The 27,423-nt window shown below is 41.0% G+C and overlaps 2 protein-coding genes across 4 annotated transcripts in view; one reads left to right on the top strand and one right to left on the bottom strand.

Moving 5' to 3' along the window:
* RINT1 (RAD50 interactor 1) overlaps positions 1–18,557 on the top strand; it is a 32,955-nt gene extending 14,398 nt beyond the window's left edge. The window contains exons 7-15 of one of the 3 annotated variants that reach the window (XM_036067430.2): positions 417–573; positions 2,000–2,098; positions 2,208–2,433; positions 2,950–3,087; positions 6,984–7,183; positions 12,822–13,036; positions 15,422–15,602; positions 15,677–15,795; positions 16,692–18,557. In XM_036067430.2, coding sequence (XP_035923323.1) covers positions 417–573; positions 2,000–2,098; positions 2,208–2,433; positions 2,950–3,087; positions 6,984–7,183; positions 12,822–13,036; positions 15,422–15,602; positions 15,677–15,795; positions 16,692–16,884 — 1,528 coding nt within the window. In that variant the 3' untranslated portion in view covers positions 16,885–18,557. Of the gene's footprint in view, positions 1–416; positions 574–1,999; positions 2,111–2,207; positions 2,434–2,949; positions 3,088–6,983; positions 7,184–12,821; positions 13,037–15,421; positions 15,603–15,676; positions 15,796–16,691 lie in introns of all 3 variants that reach the window. The other 2 variants (XM_036067429.2, XM_078060034.1) reach the window with 2 other exon arrangements.
* On the bottom strand, positions 16,995–25,867 carry EFCAB10 (EF-hand calcium binding domain 10). Its single transcript, XM_036067433.2, has 4 exons — positions 25,685–25,867; positions 18,744–18,908; positions 18,544–18,631; positions 16,995–17,072 (listed from the first exon to the last, which is right to left on the bottom strand). Exons 1-4 carry the CDS (start codon positions 25,791–25,793, stop codon positions 17,036–17,038), a joined length of 399 nt encoding a protein of 132 aa, XP_035923326.1. The 5' UTR covers positions 25,794–25,867; the 3' UTR covers positions 16,995–17,035.
* Positions 25,868–27,423: the final 1,556 nt, after the last annotated feature.

Below are 27,423 nucleotides of genomic sequence, written 5' to 3'. Positions count from 1 at the left end.
CGTGGAGTGGTGGATTATTCTCCTTCGGAGTGAAGTGCATGTGGGGCGGGGAGGGTCAGTCTGAAATACGTGTGACCCAAGTTTACATGACACGTAGGTTACATCACACGTAGGTCTCTTGGGATTAAAAATGGCAATTGGGAGGAGACCTTAGTAACTTCGTGTTACTTTAATAAAGTGATTACTTGAATGTGTTTCCTTTCTTACTACTATTTTTTATTTTAGGAAAGAGAGATTAATTCTAATAACATTTTTGGTGCACTTTTTATTGAGATCATATGTAACGTAAAATTAGGTGTATTACAGTTAATTTTACTTAGTGTCATATATTTGTTGGAAAAATATATCGCATATATATATGTATATACACACACATATATATGTACTTATCTTTTTCCTTGACTCGACTATGTCAGAGATGAATTACTTACTGAGCCAAAACAACTTCCAGAAAAATACTGTCTTCCTGCCTCCCCGTCTGTCATTCTGCCCCTCCAGATCATGCTGACGCCCCTTCAGAAGAGGTTCAGGTATCACTTCAGAGGGAACCGCCAGACTAATGTCATAAGCAAGGTGTGCTTTCTCAACTCTTGTCCTTGGTTTTTATTAATAGCAAATGTGAAGCGTTCTATACTTTTTCTGGTTTAAGTTAAAATCTGATTCCACTCACATTTCTGTTTTTTCCCTAAAGAGCTAAATTCCTGTTTTGTCACTGCTCTTAATAGATCTTTTTCCGGACTTGTGTTGAGAAGTTGTCAGAATCCGCTAGCTCATTAGCATGTCTTGCTCCTACAGCCATAAATCATTTTAGCATCAACGATCTGTTCAAAAGCTAATACTCAACTCTCTTGACTTCCGCTTCTCTTTCTGATATATTTAGAAACCCGAAGGAGCAATTTGCACAGTGAAACATGGGGGCCCAGGTGTAAACGGTGCCCCACAAATGCCACAGCATTTTTTTCCTGGTTCTTAAATTTAGCTTATTCTTTCGTATTTATGGGGCTCCCCCTTTTTTGGATGGGGTGTTGGTGGAAAGAAGATTAGAACGAATTAGTAAGTAGTAAGTGAGACAAAGCAATAAACCTAAAGCTGTAGAGAAGCAGTAAGAAAGGTAAGAAAATTGTGAGTTATATTGACTCCTTTCTAAAGTGTGGTTTGGTTCTACTCTGTCATCAAGCCTAAACTATACAGTCCCTGAGATTACAGATGCCCGTTATTCATGTTTGTATTTCCAGCATCTAGCACACAACAGGGATTTACCGCTCAGTAAATGTTTTTGAATACCTGCCCAACAAAACGTGTAAGGTTTGTAGAATCGGCTCTAGGGACAATTTTAAAAGCTGCTACTTACATTTACTTTTCTATGATTATACCTGTTTTAAGGTATGTGTTGTTTTGTTTTGTTTTCTTAATTTACCTTTTCAAAAGAGAGAGCAGAAGAAAATCAAGTTTAAAAGTTATTTTGGAATGTTATGGCCAAAAAACCCAATTTAAAGGCCATCAGATCTTTGTAATGCTCATCATTTTACGTATTTCCAAAGAGCTACATTTTATTTTTTATTTTATTTTTTAAAGATTATTTATTTATTTAAGAGAGAGAGAGAGAGAGGGGCAGACTCCCCGCTGAGCAGGGAGCCCAATGTAGGACTCGATCACAGGACCCTGGGATCATGACCTGAGCTGAAGGCAGACACTTAACCGACTGAGCCACCCAGGCGCCCCCAAAGTGCTGCGTTTTCAGTATATATGGTATTGTAAATTTATGAGTTTATTGACTTATGCCACGTTTGGGAATTTGTTAGGAGGACATTGGGAAACATTTGATTATTAAGCCTGACATGACCTTAAAGTTCAGAGTAGAAATTGCGTTCTTACATATAGGAATTTTCAACTAATTTTTTTGTAAGTGCTGCGTGTATACAATTAAATGGAGCCCTTTAATTGTAACTTTCTAGGTGGAATGACTTAAGAATTCAAACTGTTTTACTTCTTTCCTTAGCCTGAGTGGTACCTGGCTCAAGTACTTATGTGGATCGGGAATCACACTCAGTTTCTTGACGAGAAGATTCAGCCAATATTAGACAAAGTGGGCACTTCAGTAAGTGCTAGGGTAAGAGACTCGGTCCTAAGCATTCCAATTTTAGAGTTGGATGTGTCCACAAATAACCTGTCATCTACATTACCTTATGCTTACATATTTCTTACAGCTCGAATTTTCCCGGGGCCTTATGATGCTTGTTCTTGAGAAGTTAGCTGCTGATATTCCATGTCTGCTCTATGATGACAATCTCTTCTGTCATTTGGTGGATGAAGTGCTTTTGTTCGAAAGGGAGCTACACAGTGTTTATGGCTATCCTGGCACTTTTGCCAATTGTATGCATATTCTCTCAGAGGAAACCTGTTTTCAGAGATGGTTGACTGTGGAGAGAAAGTGTAAGTGTTCATGTGGCCATCGGGTGGGGAGAATTGTCTCCTTTTGTGGGTGTTAATTTTTGGTGTTTTTCTCCACCAGTTCTGGTAGAAACTAGAGTCATCTGAATTTTTCTTGGTCAGAGTTTACCAAGGTGCCTTATTTGCTTCCCATCAAACTTCCGTTTTTCTTGAATTTACACTTGCACAGCACATGTTTCCAGAGTGCAGCAGCCAAGCCGGTGGGGCATAGTATTAGCTATCCTGCAGATTGTACGACACTGTTTCGGGTCTTGGTAGGAGCTGTTGGATGTAATTTGTCTCATCACTTCAAATATTTTGAAGATTTGGGGTAGGGATGGCGGGGAGAAGTCAAGTATCTTGTTCAACCCTAAACCAGAGCATGTTAAATATAGTGCAACCAGTATGAGGTTGTGGGTTTGTTTATATTTACAGGAAAGTCATTCCTAAAAAACTGTGCTGAAAATTAAGAATGAGTGTAACTACTTAATTGACATATTCCCTTTTTCTAAATATCAGTTGCTCTTCAAAAAATGGACTCAATGCTTTCATCAGAAGCTGCCTGGATATCCCAATATAAAGATATCACTGATGTGGATGAGATGAAAGTTCCAGATTGTGCAGAGACTTTTATGACGCTACTACTGGTGATAACTGGTAAGTAGAAGTCTTTTAAGATATAACTTTGTTCTGGGACGCCTGGCTGGCTCAGTCATTAAGCGTCTGCCTTCAGCTCAGGTCATGATCCCAGGGTCCTGGGATCGAGCCCTGCTTCGGGCTCCCTACTCTGTGGGAAGCCTGCTTCTCCCTCTCCCCCTCCCCCTGCTTGTGTTCCCTCTCCCGCTGTGTCTCTGTCAAATAAATAAATAAAATCTTAAAAAAAAAAAAGATATAACTTTGTTTTAAAAGTACTGATTCTTCATATGGTACTTTTTTAAGTAGTTCAACAAAATTAATACCATATAGTGGTTGTTATAATATCTTCAAATACAGCTTCTATTTTGGTAGAACTCTAGTACAATATTCTAGCTTTCAGATTTTTAATAATTCAAGATCTTTTTTTTTTTTTTTTTAAAGATTTTATTTATTTATTTGACAGAGAGAGACACAGCGAGAGAGGGAACACAAGCAGGGGAGTGGGAGAGGGAGAAGAAGGCTTCCCGCAGAGCAGGGAGCCTGATGCGGGGCTTGATCCCAGGACCCTGGGATCATGACCTGAGCCGAAGGCAGATGCCCAACAACTGAGGCACCGAGGCGCCCCAATAATTCAAGATCTTAAACATTGGTATATATTAGGGGCAAATTCCTGAATGGTTACCTAAAAATAATTAAATGAGAATTAATTTTATGACCTGAATTCTCTTTCCATTCAGCTTAAGTGTCTTCAATAGATTGACCTGACTTTTAAATATTGTTTTTTTCTCCTTGATATAGAAAAGATTGCAGAAAGGGGCACCTGGGTGGCTCAATTGGTTAAGCATCTGCCTTTGGCTCAGGTCATGATCCCGGGGTCCTGGGATCGAGTCCCACATCAGGCTCCTTGCTCAGGGGGAGCCTGCTTCTCCCCCTCCCTCTGCCCCCCACTCATGCTTGCTCTCTCCCTCTCTCTCAAATAAATAAATAAATAAAAAGATTGCAGAAGAATACAATAATAAAGTAACTTTAAGGATTGAAATAGTAATAGGAACTCTTCTTACCTGCAAGAATGTTCTGGCTGAAGGGGGACCTAGCAGCCTCTAGCCCTGTTTGGCCCCTTCTCGTCTGCATTGTCCCACTGGAGACTTGCTGGTGCTCCAGGTGCCCCTGAGCCCTCAATACCACCATCCTCCTCTGGCTTGTCCATTTCTTGGGCCTGTGTAGTCACCTGAAGAAATGTCATTCCGGCCTAGCCAATAAATAATTCCATATTCTTAACTGTAAGAAGAATATGAAAAACACCGAAACATAAGAAATCTAAAAAAACTCATGTTTTTGTTTTTGTTTTTAAAGATTTTATTTATTTATTTGACAGAGAGACAGAGAGAGAACACAAACAGGGGAAGCAGCAGGCAGAGGGAGAAGCAGGGTCCTGCTGAGCAGGGAGCCTGATGTAGGGCTCGATTCCAGGACCCTGGGATCATGACCTGAGCCGAAGGCAGACGCTTAACCAACTGAGCCACCCAGGTGCCCCAAAACTCATGTTTTTTATTTAATTAATTAATTAATTAATTAATTAATTTAAAAGATTTTATTTATTTATATGACAGAGAGAGACACAGTGAGAGAGGGAACACAAGCAGGGGGAGTGGGAGAGGGAGAAGCAGGCCTCCCGCAGAGCAGGGAGCCCGATGCGGGGCTCGATCCCAGGACCCTGGGATCATGACCTGAGCCGAAGGCAGCCACTTAACCAACTGAGCCACTCAGGCGCCCCCAAACTCATGTTTTTTAAAAAACTTTTTATTAGGGAAATTTTTTAATGTACACAGAAGTGATATAATATAATGAACCTTCAGGTATCTGTACTAAAGTTTAAAAGTTTAAAGTAAAAAAGTTTATATTTTTTTCTCCTCAACTTTTCTTGGAGTATTTTAACTGAGCCACCCAGGCATCCTCTTTTCTTGGAGTATTTTAAAGAACCAGACATCATTTCACCTGTGAATTCTTTTTTTTTTTTTTAATATTTTATTTATTTATTTGAGAGAGAGAACATGAGCGGGAGGGGCAGAAGGAGAGGGACAGGGAGAGTCTCAAGAGGGACAGAGAGCATGGAGCCTGATGGGGGCTGGATCTCATGATCCTGAGATCACAACCTGAGCTGAAACCAAGAGTTGGATGCTCAACCAACTGAGCCACTAGGAGCCCCTCACCTAAATTCTTAAGTGTAAATCTTGTAAGCTATTGTAGTTTTTCCTTCATTTTATTTATTTTATATATATATATTTTTTATTTTTTTTTAAGATCTTATTTATTTATTTGCCAGAGAGAGAGGACAGGCAGGGAGAGCAACAGACAGAGGGAGAAGCAGACTCTCCGCTGAGCAGGGAGCCCGACATGGGACTCGATCCCAGGACCCTGGGATCAGGACCCGAGCCAAAGGCAGACACCCAACTGACTGAGCCACCCAGGCGTCCCAGGATTTTTATTTATTTGAGAGAGCATGAGCGGGGGTCGGGGGGGAGGGTTTGGGGTGAAGGGGCAGAGGGAGAGAGAGAAGCAGGCTCTCCTCTGAGCATGGAGCCCAACTTGAGGCTCCATCCCAGGACCCTGGGATCATGACCGAAGTCAAAGGCAGACGCTTGCAGGGTTCCTGGGTGGCTCAGTTGGTTAGGCTCTGCCTTCGGCTCAGGTCACGATCCCAGGGTCCTGGGATCGAGCCCCACATCAGGCTCCCCCTGCTGAGCGGGGAGCCTGCTTCTCCCTCTCCCTTTGCCTGCTGCTCGCCCTGCTTGTGCTCTCTCTCTCTGTCAAATAAATAAAATCTTAAAAAAAGAAAAAAAACAACGGAGCCACCTGGGCACCCCTTCCTCCTGTTAAAAAATAAGTCATTTTTTTGTTGAAGAAATCGGATGATTTTTGTATATACAGATCTTTGACTTATGTGGGGCTATAGCCTGATAAACCTATCCTAAGTTGAAAATATTTTAAGTAAAAATGCATTTAATACACCTAACCTACTGAGTATCACGGCTTACCTAGCCTACCTTGCATATGCTCACAACACTTACATTAGCCATTAGTTGGGCAAAATCATCTAACATGAAGCCTACTTTATAATAAAGTAGAGACTATCTCGTAATTTATTGAATACTGCGCTGACAGTGAGACCCAGAATGGTTGTGTGGGTGCAGCCATTCTGTAACGGCCGTGAGCACACAGGTTGTTTGCCCTCACTGTCCCATGGCTGACAGAGCTGTGGCTTGCTGCCACTGCCCAGGGTCACGAGAGGGTTGGACCCCAGATGGCTAGCCTGTGAAAATAGCCAAATAACAAATCTGAAGTAGTTTCTATGAATGCGTATGGCTTTTGCACCATCGTAAACTTGCAGAATCTTAAGTTGAACCATCATAAATCAGGCACCATCGGGGCGCCTGGGTGGCTCAGTCATTGGGCGTCTGCCTTCGGTTCAGGTCATGATCCCGGCGTCCTGGGATCGAGCCCCGCATTGGGCTCCCTGCTCCGCGGGAAGCCTGCTTCTCCCTCTCCCACTCCCCCTGCTTGTGTTCCCTCTCTCGCTCTCTCTCTGTCAAATGGATGAGTGAATTCTTAAAAAAAATAAATAAATAAATAAATAAAAAATAAATCAGGCACCATCTACAATCTCCTCATGCCTTAAAAAATTTGAGATGTAATTTATACGCAGTGAAAAACACAAATCTGAAGTATACAGTTCAGTGAGTTTTGACAAGTACATATACTTGTGAAACCCACACCCTTATAAAGTGTAGAAGTAGGTCCATACTTGAACGGTTGATAGATTTTTTGACAAAGGCACCAAACAATGTCAATAGGGAAAACTATAACTGTGTCATGAACGGAACCCAAACCTTCATATGTCTTATTAACTTTCTCCACAGACAGATATAAAAATCTTCCCACGGCTTCCAGAAAGCTACAGTTCCTGGAGTTACAGAAGGACTTAGTAGATGATTTTAGGATACGATTAACTCAGGTGATGAAAGAAGAGACTAGAGCTTCCCTTGGCTTTCGATACTGTGCGATTCTCAATGCCGTGAACTATATCTCAACAGTACTAGCAGATTGGGCTGACAATGTTGTAAGTTAATGTACTTTTATTCATTTATTTTAACATTTTTTAAGTTTATGATTATTTTATTAATCTCTACACCCAACGTGGGGCTTGAACTCATGACCCTGAGATCAAGAGTTACATGCTCTTCTGACTGAGCCAGCCAGGCGCTCCGTTAATGTGCCTTTTTTTTTTTTTAAAGATTTTATTTATTTATTTGAGAGAGAGAGAATGAGAGACAGAGAGCACAAGAGGGAAGAGGGTCAGAGGGAGAAGCAGACCCCCCGCTGAGCAGGGAGCCCGATGTGGGACTCGATCCCGGGACTCCAGGATCATGACCTGAGCCGAAGGCAGTCGCTTAACCAACTGAGCCACCCAGGTGCCCCCGGTTAATGTGCTTTTATATTAAATAATAGATTAGTAGTTTTAACAGTTTTACCTTTTGAAGTGTTGAATTTATAGCATGCAGAAAGTACACATTAGGTAGAATAACAACTAAGCCAAATAATGTATGATTAAATTACATATTTTTCTCAATTAAGTCTCAAATGGTTAAATAATCCCAATATTTTAGTCATTAGAAAAGAAAGCCAACTTTTCATGAAATAGTTTTCTATAGAATGAACCTTTTTCTTCTATGGACTTGGGAAATATTCATGTATGGTAACTGCCATCTCAGAAAAAGCTAAGGTTGAATAATGGTGTCAAAATCAATAAAATCCAGGACTTTAAGAAAGATAAAATAATAGCATTTGAGGGGCGCCTGGCTGGCTCAGTTGGTGGAAAATGTGACTCTTGGTCTTGGGGTCATTGAGTTCGAGCCCCACACGGAGATTACATAAAAAAATAAAATAAATAAAATAATAATAATATTGGCTACCTTTTGAATGCCTTCAAAACATGAGTAAATAGAAGGGCACTGTGTGGCCCAGTTGGTTAAGCGTCCAACTCTTGGCTTTGGCTCAGGTCATGATCTCGGGTGAGATTGAGCCCTGGATCAGGCTTGGGATTCTCTTTCTCTACCTCTGCCCCTCCTGCTTGTGCTCTTGCTTTCTCTCTCTCTCAAATAAATAAATCTTTAAAAAAGAAACAAAACATGAGTAAATAGAATAATAAAAGGGACTCCCATGTGCCTATGACCCAGCTTCTTGCACCAATTTTTTTTTTTTTTTTAAGATTTTATTTCTTTGACAGAGAGAGAGAGAGCACAAGCAGGGGGAGTGGTAGGCAGAGGGAGAGGGAGAGAAGCAGGCTCCCCACTGAGCAGGGAGCCCGATGTGGGGCTCAATCCCAGGACCCCATGACCTGAGCCGAAGGCAGACACTTAACCAACTGAGCCACCCAGGTACCCCACCAATTTTGTTTTTTTGAGCTTCTCCATCCCCCACCCTTGATTATTTTGAAGATCTTAGATATATTTCATGATAAGTAGTTCAAAATGTATCTCTAAAAGAAACTCCTTAAAAAAAAACAAAACATAACCACAATACCATTATCACATCATCCAAAAAAATTAATTTCTTATAGTGAGAGGTATCTTTCAAATAAGTCTAAAAATCAAAACCTTGGGTCTGGTTAGCAAGTATTATAAAGCCTTTTACGTCCAAGAATTTTATTTATCTTTCCTTTTTCCACACAATTCTGTGTGTTGACAGATTTGGTGCGCCTAAATTAATTAATTAATTAATTAATTTAAAGATTTATTTGAGCGTGTGCGAATGCTTGAGAGCGGGGGCAGGGGCAGAGGAAGAGGGAGAGAAAGAATCCCAAGCCGACTGCTGCTGAGCGCAGACCCCGTGCTCCATCTCACAGCCCTGAGATCATGACCTAAGCCGAAATCAAGAGTTAGCGGCTTACCGACTGTGCCGCCCAGGTGCCCCTGTATTTACGCATCTTTTAAAGGCATCCCAAAGGTATCAAATATTATTATTTTTATTTTATTTATTTTTTAATGTAATCTCTATGTGGGGACTCAAACTGAGCCACCCAGGTGCCCCTGCCTAAATATAATTATTAATTAGTAATTTCTGTTTACTCTTTTTATTAATCCAAGGAATATATTGGGTATCAAGGCATTTGGTAGCCAGATTTTCCAATATGTACTTCTGGCCAAAAGTGAAGAAACTTAATTCGCCTTTATAGCCTTAACATAGATTAATTCCTTTGGATATTTTACATATTAGAATGATCTCAGAGGGTCTCCAGGAACTCCTTGGACAGGGTGCCCTTGGGTTTGGAATCACTCTTGCATGATCATCTGTATGGATACAGAAATCAGCTTGGGTTTTCACCAGTGTGTCCCATGAAGTAGGTTTCATGAAGGAAGTATTAGCAGAGAATTAACATGGCCATAAAACAGTGAAATATGTATTAAATGGTAAAAAAGCTATACTGAGATACATTATAAAGTATTATATGATTGTGTCATGAAATGAAAATAGGAAAGTAAAACAACAAAACAACTATAATTTTACCTCTAAGACTTAAAAATACCACTTATAAAAAGTGGTAGGTAAAGTGGGAATTGAAAAATTCCAGTGTAAAATAATTAGAAAGATTGATTAAGGATTGGTGATAAGTTCATAGGATACTAGAAAACATAATTTTTGAGTGTGTACAGATGAGTCACAAAGATGGACAAGGTAAATGAAATGTCTGTACACTGTCAAATCTTAATACAATAAAATAAAAAATAAAAGGAGAAATGAAATATAGTCAAACACAGGCATTTAAAAATATTCAATGCCTGAGTTAGAGAGTCTGGAAAATGTACCAAGAATATATTTTATTTGTTTACTTTGTTGTTGTTTTAAGTTTTTATTTAAAAGAATATATTTTAAATTATGAATTTATGACAAAAAATTGTATAATGCTAGTACATTATATAGAAGAAAATGTGTTCCCTTACTGTGAAAGAACAAACGAAACAAAAAAGTCTTCATCTTAATTAAATACAGGGTAATAAACCAAAAAAATAGGAAACAAAAATAAATATAATAACAAATATAAACAAGATGAAAACTTGAGAAACACAGTCATAGTTTATTCTAATCTGGACTCTGGCTGGGACAACTATTTAAAGCCTTTTTTCTACAAAAACGTTAACTGAAATCCATGTATGTAATATCATTCTGCTGAGCAAGGAAAATAAGACACAAAATAATTATTTCATAGGATGAATATAATGTAGAGTGTAATGATCAATGCATTTCTGTTTATAAAGTCACCTAATTAGAATACATTTTTTCATTGTGTACTTTCATGTGTTGTTTTCCTCATTTTAGTAAGTGCTTTCTTCACTCAGCCCCCACGCTGCTCCATTTTCTGCTAAGCTTTGTCATAAAACAAATTGTCATTCCTGATTCTTGTGCCAGATGATGTAATAAGAGACTCATTCAAGGCCAGATTTTTAGCTTCAGCGAATTATCTGTGGAACATCATTAACTACCTTACTTGGTGCCATAGTCTGTTAACAACGATGAACTGGCCGTCATCCCTCTCCTTAGGAGATTTATCATCTGATGCTGAATTAACTGGTCCTTCTGTCAACAGAATAATAACTGAATTTAGACTTACTCTTCAAATCATGAATGAGTTCTTTGTCCTTGCATGTTTTCATAGTACAAATTCTTTTTAACATCAAAAATTATTTAACCAGGGGCGCCTGGGTGGCTCAGTTGGTTAAGCGGCTGCCTTCGGCTCAGGTCATGATCTCAGGGTCCTGGGATCGAGCCCCGCATCGGGCTCCCTGCTCAGCGGGGAGCCTGCTTCTCCCTCTCCCTCTACTGCTCCCCCTGTTTGTACTCTCTCACTCTCTCTGTTGAATAAATAAAATCTTTAAAAAAATTATTTAACCATCTTCATGGTCCTTCAGCCTGTAAATGCTTAACAATAAAATTAAAGCTCTTGTATTTCCTAGATAGAAAAAAGAAGAGTGGACAGAGTTCACCTTCCATTCATTTAGATTCTTACTAATAGCTGTCTGACTATTGCCAGATTATGCCAAGCCCAACATACCCAGCCCTTCAGAGTCAGGAATTTTTGAGTTGTAGGTGACAGAACCCCAATTCATGCTGGCCTGAGTGGGGGTGGGGGGCTGGAGGGAGGAGGTGAGGAATTTGTGTAACTGAAAGTATTAGGCATGGCTGCCCTAAACTCGTTCACTTCTGGCTTCATTCTCAGGCAGGCTCTGGGAGGTGTGGCCACAGGTACCAAGGTACTCCAAGCTCACATTGTCCTTCAGCAACCTCAAAAGGACAAGTGCCTCTTCTCAGATAGTTTGAGCAGAAAATACCAACTTGGCTTCTCACATGTCCATCCGTGAACAGTCACTAGTGTGGCCATATCCAGTCCCCTGTCAGTGGACATTTAGGCTGTTTTTAATCTTTTGCTAATTATCTACAGCATTATTCATATTAGAAAAAATATTTTTTCTACCCTACAGAAAAATATGAATTCTATTGAAAATGCCACTGTAAAAATGACATTTTAATTTTCTTAACTCTCATAAATCTGCTGGGTTTACTACAATTCTCAGTCTGTGTCTGGAAAAAATGAGTACCCAAAGAAGTTAGCCATCAGGCAAATGCAAATTAAAATCACAGTGAGACCTCTACCTCTGAAACCAATAATACATTATATGTTAATTAATTGAATTTAAATAAAAATAAATAAAAAATAAAATCACAGTGAGATGGGGTACCTGGCTGGCTCAGTTGGTTGAGCATCCAACCCTTGATTTTGGCTCAGGTCATGATCTCAGGGTCATGAGATCCAGCCCCACGTTGGGCTCTATGCTGGGTGAGGAGTCTGCTTGAGATTCTCTTTCTCCCTTTCCCTCTGCCACCCACCCCCACTGCTTACACTCACACTCTCTATCTCAAAAAAAAAAAAAAAAAGTGAGATACAACTAAATATAAACTAAGATGGCTATACTAAAAAAGATAGTGTTATTAGTTCAGATGTGGAGAAATTTGAGTGGTCACACATGGCTGGGGCAGTCACTGGGGAGAATAGTCTGTCATATCCTCAAATAGTTAAAGAATTACCATATGATCCAGCAATTCTACTTCTAGGTATATCCAAGAGAAATGAAGACAATTATCTACACAAAAACTTACACACAAATGTTCATAGCGGTATTATTCATAAAGACAAAAAGGTGGAAAGAACCCAATTATCTGTCAACTGATGAATGGATAAATAAAATAGATATATATAAATAAAATGTAAATGTAAATATAATGGAATATTATTCAGTAATGAAAAGAAATTTGAGTACTGATACATGTTACAGCATAGATGAACCTTGAAAATATACTAAATGAAAGAAGCCAGTCACAAAGAACCATAAATTGTATAATTACATTTATATGAAACGTCCAGAACAGGCAAGTCGACAAAGACAGGAAGATCAGTGGTTGCCTACGGTTGGGGGTGGCATGCAGGGAGGGGATTGGGAGATGATGGTTAAGTGTGGGGTATCTTTTTGGGGTAATGAAAACATTCTAAAATTGACTCTGGTGATAAATGCACAACTCTGAATATATGCTAAAAGCCAATGAATTGTCCACTTGAAATGAATGAGATGTAGTACATGAATTATATTTCAAGCTGTTAAAAAAGAAGTATCTTAATGACCATATTGACCTATTTTTGCTTTCAGTTCTTCCTACAACTTCAACAGGCAGCACTGGAGGTCTTTGCAGAGAATAACACCCTCAGTAAGTTGCAGCTGGGACAGCTAGCCTCGATGGAGAGTTCTGTCTTTGATGACATGATTAACCTGCTGGAACGTTTAAAGCATGACATGTTGACCCGCCAAGTAGACCACGTTTTTAGAGAAGTTAAAGAAGCTGCAAAATTGTATAAAAAAGAAAGGTAGGTCCTTTTGTATTTGCTGACAACTCAACTATCAAATCCAGTTTGCTAAAAATTGAAAGATGATAAATACCTATTTTTCTCAAATTATTCCAAAAATTAGAAGAGGAAGGAAAACTTCCTAATTCATTCCATGAGGCCAGCATTACCCTGATACCAAAACCAGATAAAGCCACCACAAAAAAAAAGAATTACAGGCCAATCTCCCTGATGAATATAGATGCAAAAATCCTCAACAAAATACTACCAAGCCAAACCCAACAGTCCATTAAAAAAAAATCATTCTCCACAATCAAGTGGGATTTATTCCTGGGTTGCAAGAGTAGTTCAATATTTGCAAATCAGTCAGCGACACACATTTACATCAGTAGGAGAAAGGTTAACCATATAATCATTTCAATAGATGCAGAAAAAACATTTGACAAAGTATAACATCCATTCATGGTAAAAAACCCTCAACAAATTAGGTTTAGAGGGAGCATACCTCAACATAATAAAGGCCATATATGAAGATCCCACAGTGAACATCATCCTCAGTGGGGAAAAGCTGAGAGCCTTTCCCCCTAAGGTCAGAACAAAACAGGGATGTCCACTCTCACCACTTTATTCAGTCTAATACTGGAAGTCCTAACCACAGCAATCACACAACAAAAAGAAAGAAAAGACATCCAGATCGGTAAGGAAGAAGTAAAACGTTAATTGTTGATGACCTGATACTGTATATAGAAAACCTGAAAGACTCCACCAACAAACTGCTAGAACTAATGATGAATTCAGTAAAGTCATAGAATACACAATGTACAAAAATCTGTAGCATTTCTATACACCAATAATAAAGAAGCAGAAAAAGAAATTAAGGAGACCATCCCATTTACAATTGTACCAAAAATAATAAGATAACCTAGGAATAAACCTAACTAAAGAGGTGAAAGACCTGTACTCTGAAAACTGTAACACTGATGAAAAAAATTGAAGATGGCACAAAGAAATGGAAAGACATTCCCTGCTCATGGATTGGAAGAACAAACATTGTTAAAAAGTCTATGCTACCCAAAGCAATCTACACGTTTAATGCAATCCCTATCAAAATACCAACAGCATTTTTCACAGAGCTAGAACAAATAATCCTAAAATTTGTATGGAACCACAAAAGACTTTGAACAGCCAAAGCAATCTTGGAAAACAAATAAAAAGCATGGCTGGAAGCATCACGATTCCAGACCTCAATTACATTACAAAGCTGTAGGCATCAAAACAGTATAGTACTGACACAAAAATAGACACCTAGATCATAGAACAGATTAGAAAATCCAGAAATAAATCCATGATTATATGGTCAATTAATCTTCCACAAAGCAGGAAGGAAAAATGGGAAAAAGACAGTCTCCACAACAAATGGTGTTGGGAAAACTGGTCAGCAACATGCAGAAGAATGAAACTGGACCACTTTTCTTACACCATACACAAAAATAAATTCAAAATGGATTAAAGACCTAAATATGAGACCTGAAACCATAAAAATCCTAGAAGAAAACCATAGCAACATTTTTCTAGATAGGTCCCCTGAGGCAAGGGAAACAAAAGCAAAAAATAAGCAATTGGGACTTTATCAAAATAAAAAGCTTCTGTACAGCGAAGGAAACAGTCAAGAAAACTAAAAGGCAACCTACAGAATGGGAGAAGTTATGTATCCAAAATACATATAGAACTTCTAAAACTCAACACCCAAAAAATAAATAGTCCAATTAAAAAATGGGCAGGGGTGCCAGGGTGGCTTAGTTGAGCGTCCAACTCTTTTTTTTTTTTTTTTTTTTTAAAGATTCTATTTATTTGACAGAGAGAGACACAGCGAGAGGGAACACAAGCAGGGGGAGTGCAAGAGAGAGAAGCAGACTCCCCGCGGAGCAGGGAGCCCGATGCGGGGCTCGATCCCAGGACCCTGGGATCATGACCTGAGCCGAAGGCAGACGCTTAACCGACTGAGCCACCCAGGCGCCCCAAATATATTTATTTTCTCAGACAGCTTTTCATGCTGGGCGGTACATCGTTTCTTATCCAAAGTGCGCTTCCCCAAATTTGAAAGGATCTGTTAAATCTTTAAAAACACCACGTTTTGGGGCGCCTGGGTGGCTCAGTCGTTAAGCGTCTGCCTTCGGCTCAGGTCATGATCCCGGAGTCCTGGGATCGAGCCCCACATCGGGCTCCCTGCTCAGCGGGGAGCCTGCTTCTCCCTCTCCTGCTCCCCCTGCTTGTGTTCCCTCTCTCGCTGTGTCTCTGTCAAAAAAATAAATAAAATCTTAAAAAAAAAAAAAAAAACCACCACGTTTTGAAAATCTTGTAGTCACACTTAACGTGCCACAGGCGTGCTGCCCTTGTGTCTTGCAGGTGGCTGTCGTTGCCGTCGCAGGCCGAGCAAGCGGTGATGTCCCTGTCCAGCTCGGCCTGCCCACTGCTGCTCACGCTCAGAGACCGCTCCCTTCAGCTGGAGCAGCAGCTCTGCTTCTCCTTGTTTAAAATTTTCTGGCAAATGCTTGTGGAGAAGCTGGATGTATACATCTACCAAGAAGTAAGTGAGAGGAGGCCGCATGTCGGGGCTGTGAGGATCAAGGCGGCTGTTACAGGACCTGCTCTTTGTTTCAGATCATCCTTGCTAATCACTTCAATGAAGGAGGAGCGGCTCAGTTGCAGTTTGATATGACTCGGAATCTGTTTCCCTTGTTCTCCCACTATTGCAAGAGACCAGAAAATTATTTTAAACAGTAAGCTCAATATTTAACAGTGACTACTAAGCGTTTAGACGAGGTTGATTCCTTTTTTTTTTTTCCTAGCAACTCTCCGGTTCCAGTGATGTTTGGTGGGATAAATAGAGCATCAATTGAAATTTAAAAACATGCACTGTGTACCCAGATAATCTAAGATGTGATTCATGATTCCCCAAGTTTATCAAAAATGGATCTAAATTATGTGTTAGGCTTTTTGTTGCTTGCATTTGGTTTAATGCTCCTATTTGCATGTTACTGGAGAGAGAAAATGCGAACAAGTGCAGTTCTGCCACATTCAAGAAGTAGAAGAAATTGAAAATATGCTTAGTACCTAATAGTAAGCCAGGCCTGAAGAAAATTTGTTTTCCTAAATATTTAGTATTAATTTTGGTTCTAAGCATAACTATAAATGTATGTACGAAAAAGTCTTAGGAGTATTTTTAGAAATTGTTGATTTAAAATTTAAATTATTGGGGGAATTTGAGATTATAAAGTATTCCTTTTAAAGTTATTATAAAATGAAAGATTTATTTTTGCTCATTTTAGTAAGTTATCTGATTTTTTTTGTTTGTTTCTCTTTCCATATTCTAATCTAGCTAAAGTCTTAGCTACATTTAATAGGCTATTGTGTTAGTATCATTATTATATTTTGGGAAGTAATAGATACATATTGAAAACAATGGTCCTGTTACATTAATCTATTAAATATAAACACTGTACAAATACATAGTCCTAATGTGTTGAAAGAGCCAAATAAGAAATCCATCAATACTTTTTACAGAGGGCATATGGACAGTGCAGGGAAGCTGTTTAGTTTCGAAAATATTGTGGAATAATGTGGATGACACAGATAATGGATATCTCATTTCCCTCCTACCTTTTTTTTTAAACAGTGTAAAAGAAGCCTGTATTGTTTTGAACCTGAACGTCGGTTCTGCCCTACTTCTGAAAGATGTCCTCCAGTCCGCTTCAGGGCAGCCTCCTGCCACAGAGGCATTAAATGAAGTTGGAATTTACAAACTGGCTCAACAAGATGTTGAGATTCTACTTAATTTGAGGACAAACTGGCCTAACACTGGAAAATAATGCATCCTTTTTTGTTTTGGAGTTTTTGTTTTTGTTTTTAACGAAGAGGAAGCCAATTGGATTTCAAGTTATATGATGACGTTCTGAATTAATGAAACTGGACAATTGAAAACTTCATAGAATCATTTATTATCTTGGACTTACGGTGTTATTAAAATGCTGACCATATTTTCTCAGTCCTCTTGTTCCTAAGAAAACAAAAACAGAAAACTCAGAAGCCAGGAAAACTCAGAGTAATTTCATTTACAAATATAAATGCTAAGTATGTCTGTTGAATAAGATACAAGAGCAGAGATAATAAATTACAACGAATTTTCAATTTCCTATGCTAATTAAGGGAGACTATTGTAGATAAATGTAGCAAATAAATTTTTAAAAAAATCAATTTAGAATGCATGTTTATAATTGAAGTTCCTGTATTTGGTTTGGAAATTCACTCTATTTCATGTAAGAAAAAATGAGATGGTGACTAAAACAGAATTGCTCTCATTTTCCACAAATGTCCTTACATTTAAAATCCTTCCTAGGAGCGCCTAGGTGGCTCAGTTGGGTGAGTGTCGGACTCTAGGTTTTGGCTTAGGTCATGATCTCAGGGTCGTGGGACCAAGCCCCATGCATTGGCCTCCACGGTCGGTGGGGGGTCTGCTGGAGATTCCCGCTCTCTTCTCTGCCCCCCACCCTTGTGTGCACTACTCACTCTCTCTCTCATAAAGAAATCTTTATAAATAAATGAATGAATGAATCAATCAATCAATCAATCAATTCCCTTCCTAGTTCCATTCCATATGACAGTAGGCAGCCTTTCCATTTGGATGAAACATTTCAGGCCAGAGCGCTGTGTTTGTCTTTCCCCTGGGGTAGGGATGGGAACTAAACAGTTTTTGTTTAATGTTTATGTAAGTGAGAATGAGATAGAAATCTTTAACTTTTTTTTTCTTCCAACTTTTCCCTGGCTCTGGACTCTGTTACATAATGATTTCTTGATTAATAAATCCTCAGAGAACAAAATAAAGGAATTGAGTTCCATTGGTTAGAAGCCTTCTACAACTATCAAATTTTATTCCTTTTTTTTTTTTTCTGACTTAGCATTTAGTTAGTACTTTTCAAGCTGTAATACCTCAAATCTAAAATTGTTGGGCTGGCATGCAACCTATACTGTTTTTTTTTGTTTGTTTTTAAGTAAGCTCTGCGCCCAACGTGGGGCTTGAACTCATGACCCTGAGATCAAGAGTCTCATTCTCTACTGACTGAGCCAGCCAGGCGCCCACAACCTATACTATCAATAAACATTTACTTGGTGATATATAACTTTGAGGAAATAACTCTTGAGAGAACTTCTATTGCTCTGTATTTTATAGAGAGATTTTCCAACTAGTGTCTTGGGAACAAAGCTTTTCTGTTAGTTCTAGCAGACTGGAGCTTCTCTCCCACATTTCTTTGAGAACTGCTGGGCTTTCCCATTGAGAAAAGAATTAATCTGCCCCGGGAACTTCCTAATTCCAGACTTGACTGTCACTCCTTGCTTTCTAGATAGCTGAAAGTTTCAAGGGAATGAAATGTTTCTGTCAAAAGGTAGGAACTTCTGTTTTAAATTATATTACTTGTACTTCAAAGTCATGTCATGTCATTTAAATATCAGCCATGTAAAAATAAACTTACACTTCAGATCTGAATTTTTCCAAAGTTATTACATGTCCATCATCTTTTAAAACTTCATCTTCATTCAACAGACCCAGGGTTTTTAGGCCTGTAAAATCAGAATGAGAAGAAGGGAAAATTTACGAAGCGGGCATTATTTTCAACTAGGGAACGTTAAAGACTGAGCACACACTGTTCGTCAGCGGGTGGAGGGTACTGACCTTCTCTGTACTGCGCGAATGATACAGCGCCTTTCTCTGAAGTGTCCATCATCTCAAACATAGACACAATGTTAGAGTGGTCCATAAAGAAAGGAAAAGCCACGCCTGTTATTTTGGCAATTCTCAGTCGTTCCAATATAGATATTAAATACTCTCTTGGCTTTTCTGTAAAAGAATAGTTCCAATTCTTTCTGACATAAAATTAAGATACATCACAAATGGAAACAATCATTTAACAATTATTAAATAACTATGTTCAAAGTACTGTACTAGGCACTGGGGTCACAGACCTTGCTTACAAGTAAAACAAGACATTAGACAATTAATTATATATATAAAGTGCTCTACCCCATATATGGGACCTGAGCATTTTTTTAAAAAGCTCCTCAGGTGATTCTAATTTGCAGACAAGTGTCGAAAACCAAAAAAAAAAAAAAAAAAGGTACAACATGATGCATGGAAGAAGGTAGCCAGCTAAAAGGGATAAAATACAAATAAAAACAAAGACTCTTAGGGGCACCTGGGTGGCTCAGTTGGTTAAGCATCTGCCTTCGGCTCAGGTCATGATCCAGGGGTCCTGGGATCGAGCCCCCGTGTCGGGCTCTCTGCTGAGCAGGGAGTCTGCTTCTCCCTCTCCCACTCCCTGCTGCTCCCCCTGCTTGTGCTCTCTCTCTCTTTGTCAAATAAATAAGTAAAATCTTAAAAAAAAAAAAAGACTTTTTCTTGAGAATTTCGTAAATATATAAAAGTAGGAAAGTATAATGAACCCATCAACCAACTTTAACTGTTAAAATTCGTGGCCAGTCTCATTTCACCATCATCTCATCCAGGTCCCCTCTTCCTGTATTATTTTGAAGTAAATTACAGTGATAATATTTCATTAACAAATATTTGAGCATGTATCTCTAAAAGAAGGACTTCTTTTGAGATGTAACTGACATGTAGCATTGTGTAATACATGTAATTACATAACATGTTGATCTGATACATTTATAGTTTGCAATATGATTGTCACTGTAGTATTAGCTACACCTTTATCACATCACATAATTATCATTTCTTTTTTGGGGCAGGAATAATTAAGATCTAGTCTCTCAGCAAGTTTAATGTTTATCATACAGTAATACCTTCTGTAAGCACTATGCCGTGCATTCGATTTCCAAGACTGACCTACGAGTTGCAGGTACATACCCTTAAACAACAGCTCTCCTACTCCCCCACCACTCACCATTCTACTCTGTTTTTACAACTGGCTTTTTTAGATTCCCCATATAGGCGATATCATGCAGTATTTGTCTTTCTCTCACTTGGCTCACTTAGCATATCCTCAAGGGGCATCCACATTGCAAATGGCAGGATTTCCTTTTCTCTCATGGCTGAATAATATTCCATTGTATAAATATACCACATCTTCATTATTCATTCATCTGTAGACAGACACTTAGGCTGTTTCCGTATCTTGGCTATCATTAATTATGCAGCAATAAACATGAGAGTGCAGATCTCTCTCTCAGATCCTGTTTTCATTTCCTTTGGATATATACCCAGAAGTGGAATTGCTGGGGCATACGGTAGTTCTGATTTTTTTTTTTTTTTTGAGGAACCTCCATACTGTTTTCCACAGTGGCTGCACCAATTTACATTCCCACCAACAGTGCACAAGGGTTCCTTTCTCTCCACATTCTTGTTATCTTTGCCTCTTTGACACTAGCCATTCCAACACATGTGAGGTGGTATCTCATTTTGGTTTTGATTTGCATTTCCCTGATGATTAGTGATGTTAAACATCTTTTAATGTACCCGCAGGCCATTGTATATCTTCTTTGAAAAATGTCTATTTAGTTCCTCTGCCCATTTTTTTTAGTTTATTTTTTTATAGTAATCTCTACACCCAACGTGGGGCTCAAACTCACGACCCCAAGATCAAGAGTCCCGCGCTCTCCTGACTGAGCCAGCCAGGCGCCCCGCCTTGCCCATTCTTAAATCAGATTTTTTGCTATTGAGTTGTAGGAGTTCTTTATACATTTTAGATCTTAACTGATATATAGTTTGCAAATATTTTCTCCCATTCTATAGGTTGGCTTTTCATTTTGTTGATCCTTTCTTTTGTGGTGCAGAAGCTTTTAAGTTTGATGTAGTCCCAGTTGTTGATTTTTTTATTTTGTTGTGTTTTTGGTGTCATATCTGAAAAATCATTGCCAAGACTGTGTCAGGGAGCTTCTTTCCTGTATTTTCTTCTAGGAGTCTTATGGTATCAGGTTGTCCCACAAATTTTATGAATTGTGAACACTTTTTAAAAATAAAAAAGTAGGGGCGCCTGGGTGGCATCTGACTTCAGCTCAGGTCATGACCTCAGGGTCCTGGGATCAAGTCCCACGTCTGGCTCCGTGCTCAGCAGGGAGTCTGCTTCTCTCCCTCTCCCTCTGCCCCTTCCCCCTGCTCATGCACTGTCTCTCTCTCTCTCTCAAATAAATAAAATCTTACAAAAAATAGTAAAGAAAATTTAAAAAGTAAAAGTGAATTTAAACACTTATTCAAATAACATCCACACATTGTGATTATGTTTTTAGATTTCTCTTGTGCCTTTCTGTACAAATTTTAACAGACTATAGAAACAAATGGGTTACTAAAGGCAATCACATCATGTATGTAGTCTTCTGTTGCTTCTCTCTGACCTATTTATCAAATTCAGAAAGAGAAAAAAGGCTGTTTGAATTATAATTCACTACTTTTCAAGAGTAAGTAAATAATGCTAATAGAACTTGGTGTGTTTCTCTGATGAAGGATTTTTACTGTATATCCTTTAGACTATATGAGATGCTATAATGTTTATGTCTGGAGTCTATAATTTATACTCTGCCTGCTTCTAAAAATGCTTTTAAAATGCTTACAACAGAAATAATAAAGATATTAACTTTAAAGAGGGGCGCCTGGGTGGCTCAGTTGGTTGGGCATCTTCCTTTGGCTCAGGTCATGATCCCAGGGTACTGGGATGGGAGTCCCACATTGGGCTCCTTTTTATTTATTTTTTTTTTAAAGATTTATTTATTTATTTATTTGAGAGAGAGAGAGAGAGAGCACAAGAGGGGGGAGCGGGAGAGGGAGAAGCAGACTCCCTGCTGAGCAGGGAGCCCGATGCGGGACTCGATCCCGGGACTCCAGGATCATGACCTGAGCCGAAGGCAGTTGCTTAACCAACTGAGCCACCCAGGCGCCCCCACATTGGGCTCCTTAATCAGTGGGGAGACTGTTTCTCCCTCTCCCTCTGCTGCTTCCCCTGCTTGTGTGCTGTCTCTCTCAAATAAATAAATTAAATTTATTTATTTATTTATTTATTTTTAAAGATTTTATTTATTTGACAGAGAGAGCACAAGCAGAGGGAGAGAGATGGAGAAGCAGGCTCCCTGCTGAGCAAGGAGCCCGATGTGGGACTCGATCCCAGAAACCTGGGATCATGACCCAGGCCGAAGGCAGCCGCTTAACCGACTGAGCCACCCAGGTGTCCCAATAAATTAAATTTAAAAAAGATATTAACTTCACAGAAATATTTTTTTTTTTTTTTTAAAGATTTTTATTTATTTGACAGAGAGACAGACAGCGAGAGAGGGAACACAAGCAGGTGGAGTGGGAGAGGGAGAAGCAGGCTCCCCACGGAGCAGGGAGCCCGATGCGGGGCTCGATCCCAGGACCCTGGGATCATGACCTGAGCCGAAGGCAGACGCTTAACGACTGAGCCACCCAGGCGCCCCAGAAATATTTTATTTTTAAGTAATCTCTCTACCCAACATGGGGATTGAACTCACAACCCCGAGAACAAGAATTGCATGCTCCACTGACTGGGGCAACCAGCTGCCCCTAAAGATGTAACTTTTTAAAACATGAAGTGGGGTGCCTGGCTGGATCAGTTGGTTGAGCATCCGACTCTTGGTTTTGGCTCAGGTCATGATCTCAGGGTCCTGGGATCGAGTACCGTGTCAGGCTCTGCGCTGGACTTGGAAGTCGGCTTGAGATTCTCTCTCCCCTCCCCCCACAACTGTGCGCGCTCTCTCTCTCAAATAAATAAATCTTTAAAAAAAAAATTAAAAAATAAAACATGAAGGGAGGATCCAAATGTTACTAACCACCTAAGTTATATGTCAGCTGATAATGACAATCAGTTTTTCAAGGGAAACAAAACCTCAAGTTCACATCTTAATAATAGCAGCTAATAATTATTGAGCCCTCACTATGTGCCTGGTATTCCTCATAACCGTCACTTCTCCAAGACCCACAGCTAGTACGAATCCAGGCAATGTGCTCCCTAAAATTTGCAGGCTTTTCCACACTCTATAACTCAAATACAGGAAGTATCTGGAACCCCCAAACCTAGTCCTCCATAACTCTCAAAGATATCTTATCCTCCTTTAACCATTCCCATAGCAGCATCTGTCATCTGGGTTACAACTGTCTCCTTTTTAAAAATGAAATTCTAATTTTATTAAAGGCCTCCCCTAAGCATTTATACTCCCTCCCTCCCTAGCACAGAATTGTCACTGGGAAGTGACACGTTTTCCTATCGAATGACTTCAGGTTATGTTAGGTTTTGCTGTTAAATGAGTTGTGAAAATTTGGTTTTCAGGGCTGTTAGAATTTTGGAGTTGAGGACGTGGGACTGTAGACCTATTCCCTCAACAGTAGTAAATGCAATCCAACTATCTAGTCTTATTTTCCATAAATCCCTCACGATCCAAGCTTTTCAAACGGGGATACATGTCATAACGCCAGAGGCTTCGTAAAGACCCCGGGTGAAGATAGTGTTTCTTCCTGAGAATCAATCGTACTCTGGTGAGTAATATGAAACATTAATAGTAAGAAATGGATGTATCTGTAAAAGAACAAAACTTGTAAATTTTTATGGTAAAACAGGTGACTCCAGAGAAACTTGTCAGGCAGCCTCAGGCTAAGGGCTCAGACACCAAAGGTGCAAGCCCCCTCTTCTTTGCCATTAAGAGGATCTGGGCAGGGAACTTGGAGGCAGGGCCCTGTGCTCTGGACACCAGCCAAACCCTTCCTTACTTCTCCTCAGTGTTTCTTCACCTTCTCCCTGCCCTTCCCACCCCCTTTGGAGTTTGTAGAGATGTTTCAAGAAGTTCACATTGTAGGGCGCCTGGGTGGCTCAGTCGGTTAAGCATCTGCCTTCAGCTTGGGTCATGATCTCGGGTTCTGGGATGGAGCCCCGCATCAGGACCGCTCAGCGGCGAGTCTGCTTCTCCCTCTGCCCCCCCCCCCCCCACCGCCCCGGGTTGTGTGAGCATATGCGCAGGCTCTCTCTCTCAAATAAATAAATAAATAAGATCTTTTTTAAAAAAAAGTTCACATTGTTACAGAGGGTAACAGCATCTCATTGATAATTAGAAGACAAAGGGGCAATGCCCTCCAAATTCTGAGAGCAATATTTTCTAACTGAGAATTGTATCTACCCTAGTTATCATCATCTTTGAGGGTAGGATGAGACACTTTCATATACGTGAGTTCTCAAAATATTCACTGCTCGAACAAAGCACACTGTCTCAGGGAGCCGCTAGAGGATATGTTCCTCTAGAGGAAGGGGGGGAAAAGCAAAAAAGAGGGAGACCCAAGCACCATAAAACAAACAGGCTGTAAGCACAGGAGAGAGGTGAAGAGGATTAGGGTTAGATAGAGGGAAACCCCTGAATGATTGCCATACAGCACAGCAGGGCAGCTGGGCCAGCAGTCCAGCCTGGAGCAGTAAGACAGACAGAGCCGGGGATGTGCTGCGGGTGGTGATTACAGGATGAATCTCCTTTCCTACTGAGAGGAGATCTCTGCTTGCAACAAAAAGAGGATATCGATAAATCAGTAGTAATGACACAGAAAATTTAAGTAAACATTTAAAATGTAGTATTATTAATTCCAGGGAAATCAAAGGAAATATAATCATAGCATGCTATATGGATTAGCTGTGGATATTTGCCTAATAATAATGTAAATTCTGACTACTGGTCACACCAAAATTGAATTCTAACTTTATTGGGAAGGTGGGGATGAGTGGGAACAGGTGTGAGTGTGTGTGCGCGCTCCAAGTTTCCTCTTACATAGTACGAGGCTAAATCTAAACCTGGGGGGTTGGGGGAACATTAGTAAGTATGTGCAAGTCTGTGATTTAGAAATATCAAGGTAAATAGCTAAAGGAGTTGGGAATCATTCTGTAGAGTAGGAATCTGGGACAGGGAGGAACATGCTGTTTTTCACTATAAGCCTTGGAGGGCTTTCTGATTTTTTTTTTTTTTTTAAGATTTTATTTATTTATTCATGAGAGAGAGAGAGAGAGAAGCAGAGGGAGAAGCAGGCTCCCAAGGAGCAGGAAGCCCATGCGGGACTCGATCCCAGGACCCCGGGACCATGACCTGAGCCGAAGGCAGACGCTCAACCATCTGAGCCACCCAGGTGCCCTGCTTTTTGATTTTTAAACCCCATACGTATACTTTTATAAACAATCAAAATGAAACATCTGTTGGTTGCCCCGCATAGGGTTAATTTACATATTACTCATTTAATCTTCCCGGCGTGTCCATAAGCTCGCTACTGTTCTCCCCATTTTCCAGAAGAGGACACTGAAGTGCAGGCCCTCGCCCACACTCCCCTAGTACTAAGGACGACCCTCCCCCGAGCCTCTCTCCCGCCCGCCACGAGCCTCCCCCCGCGTGAGGCCCGCGCACCTGGCCGGTGGTAGACACAAGGAGGCCGTTCAAGAAGTACTCGTTCGAGGGCCACGGCGCGGGTCGGCAGAAGGGCTCAAGCAGCCGAGAGGCGGGGGCGACGCTGCGTGTGGAGGGGGGTACCGGGGAGCAGCGCGGGCCGGCTGTCCCGGGAATTTCTGGGCACCGCCGGGGCGGGGAGGCGGGTGGGACCGAAAGCCGAGTGCTAGGCCAGACCCTTACCTGGCCGGAAAAAGAGCAGGGCGCTGGTGAGATAGTTCAGCAACTCCATAATCCGATGTTTTTCCAAATAATTCTTGGCCTGCAGCTCCCTGTCGCCGCCCGCCTGCATTGCTCCGCGTGGGGGCGTTGCTAGGCGACCGGGCGGCGGCGCGGCCGTTGGGCTCCACCCCCTCCGCCGGCGCGGTCATGTGACGCGCCTCCCTTAGGGGGCGACCTGGGCCCGGAGTTCAAGACTTCATCACCGAGAGGGAGCCTGGGCGGCGTGGGGCGGGGCCTGCGCCGAGGCCGACGGTGCGCCGTGCGGAGCCCCTGGTGGGCGGGCGGTGCGCTCCCGCGGCCGGGCTGAGGGCTGGGCGTGATGGTCTTCTCCTGTTTTCGTCTCTAGCACCCAGCGCAGTACTTGTTGGCCCAAGGAATGAGACCTCAGGTTCTGATGACACAGGATGAACTGGCAGCGGAAGGAACTTGTGGGATTTTAGAGTCTACAGCGGAGGGTCCTCAGTCCCACCTTTAGTGTGAGCAGCCTGCCGCACGGCGCGGGCAACGGGGCGGGGAGACCGCCGGTTTTCTCCGCTGGGTTGTGGGCCGGGGAAGCATGCTGGGGCCCTGAGCTCCAACCTCGGCTGCTTAACTAGGCTGCGTGGAGCCGGTCGTATCAGCCAGGGACCCTCTGACAGTAGTTTTGAGGGTATGTCACTGAGCAAGATGGGATGCAGGTGCCTAGGAGGGCCGCTCCTCAGTCGTCGTTGTACCTTCGAAACTACACTCTAGCCTGGGACATCTGTCCCGCGGGCCACGCTCTGAAGCCTGTGGCCTTACCCAGAACAGGCACTTAAAGGAGAGAAAAGACAAATGGCCAATAGACATGAAAATATTCTCAGCCTCTTCCGCAATCCTGTAAACCAATTAAAACTACAAGAAAAGCCAGTTTAGGGGCGCCTGGGTGGCTCAGATGGTTGGGCGTCTGCCTTCGTTCGGCTCAGGTCATGACCTCGGGGTCCTGGGATCCAGCCCCATGTCCTGCTTCTCCCTCTGCCTCTCCCCTTGCTCATGCTCTTCTCTATGTATCTCTCTGTCTCAAATGAATAAGTAAAATCTTAAAAAAGAAAAGAAAAGAAAAGAAAATGCCAGTTTACACGTACCGGACTGGTAAAAGTTAGGAAGTTGGACAATACCGAGGGCTGGCAAGGATACAGTGCAACAAAACAGCCAGCGATGATGGAAGCATAAATTGCAACATCCACTTTGGAAAAACGATTTTGAATTGTCTTGATAATATAAACATGCTTCTGCACTATGACCCAGAAATTCCACTCTGGGAGCAACTCTTGGACAGGTATACCAGGATATATGTACAAGAACGTTCACAGCAGCACTGTTCATAATAGTAAACACTGACAGCAACCCCAAAGTTCATCAAGAACACAATGGGTCGGGCTGCCTGGGTGGCTCACTTGGTTGGGCGCCCGACTTCGGCTCAGGTCACGATCCCGGAGTCGTGGGATCAAGTCCCACACTGGGCTCCCTGCTCAGCGGGGAGTCTGCTTCTCTCTCTCTCTCTCTGACAAATAAATAAAAAATCTTTGCTCATGGACTATGATTCTTTATACTTTATATGTATTTTACAAATTTTAACATCTACTCAGCATTTAATACCAATCATTTTTAAGCAATTGAAAAATTGAAAAAAAACAAGGAACCAGAAAGCCAATGCCAGGGGACTGAACCAAGTCTGAAAC

This window comes from Halichoerus grypus, chromosome 12 (assembly GCF_964656455.1).
Source record: "Halichoerus grypus chromosome 12, mHalGry1.hap1.1, whole genome shotgun sequence".
NCBI lineage: Eukaryota > Metazoa > Chordata > Mammalia > Carnivora > Phocidae > Halichoerus > Halichoerus grypus.
The sequence above is the reverse complement of the archived record's forward strand: the minus strand, read 5'-3'. Positions and strand labels throughout refer to the sequence as shown.

Bases quoted from the DNA above. Each gene is read 5' to 3' on its own strand.
- EFCAB10 (XM_036067433.2), bottom strand. From the start codon at position 25,793: ATGCAGGCGGGCGGCGACAGGGAGCTGCAGGCCAAGAATTATTTGGAA. The intron at 18,909-25,684 runs GTAAGGGTCTGG...ATTCTTTTACAG, and splicing joins CCTGCTCTTTTTCCGGCCAG to AAAAGCCAAGAGAGTATTTA. The intron at 17,073-18,543 runs GTAAGTTTATTT...TTGTTTTCTTAG, and splicing joins GAAAAATTCAGATCTGAAGT to GAACAAGAGGACTGAGAAAA.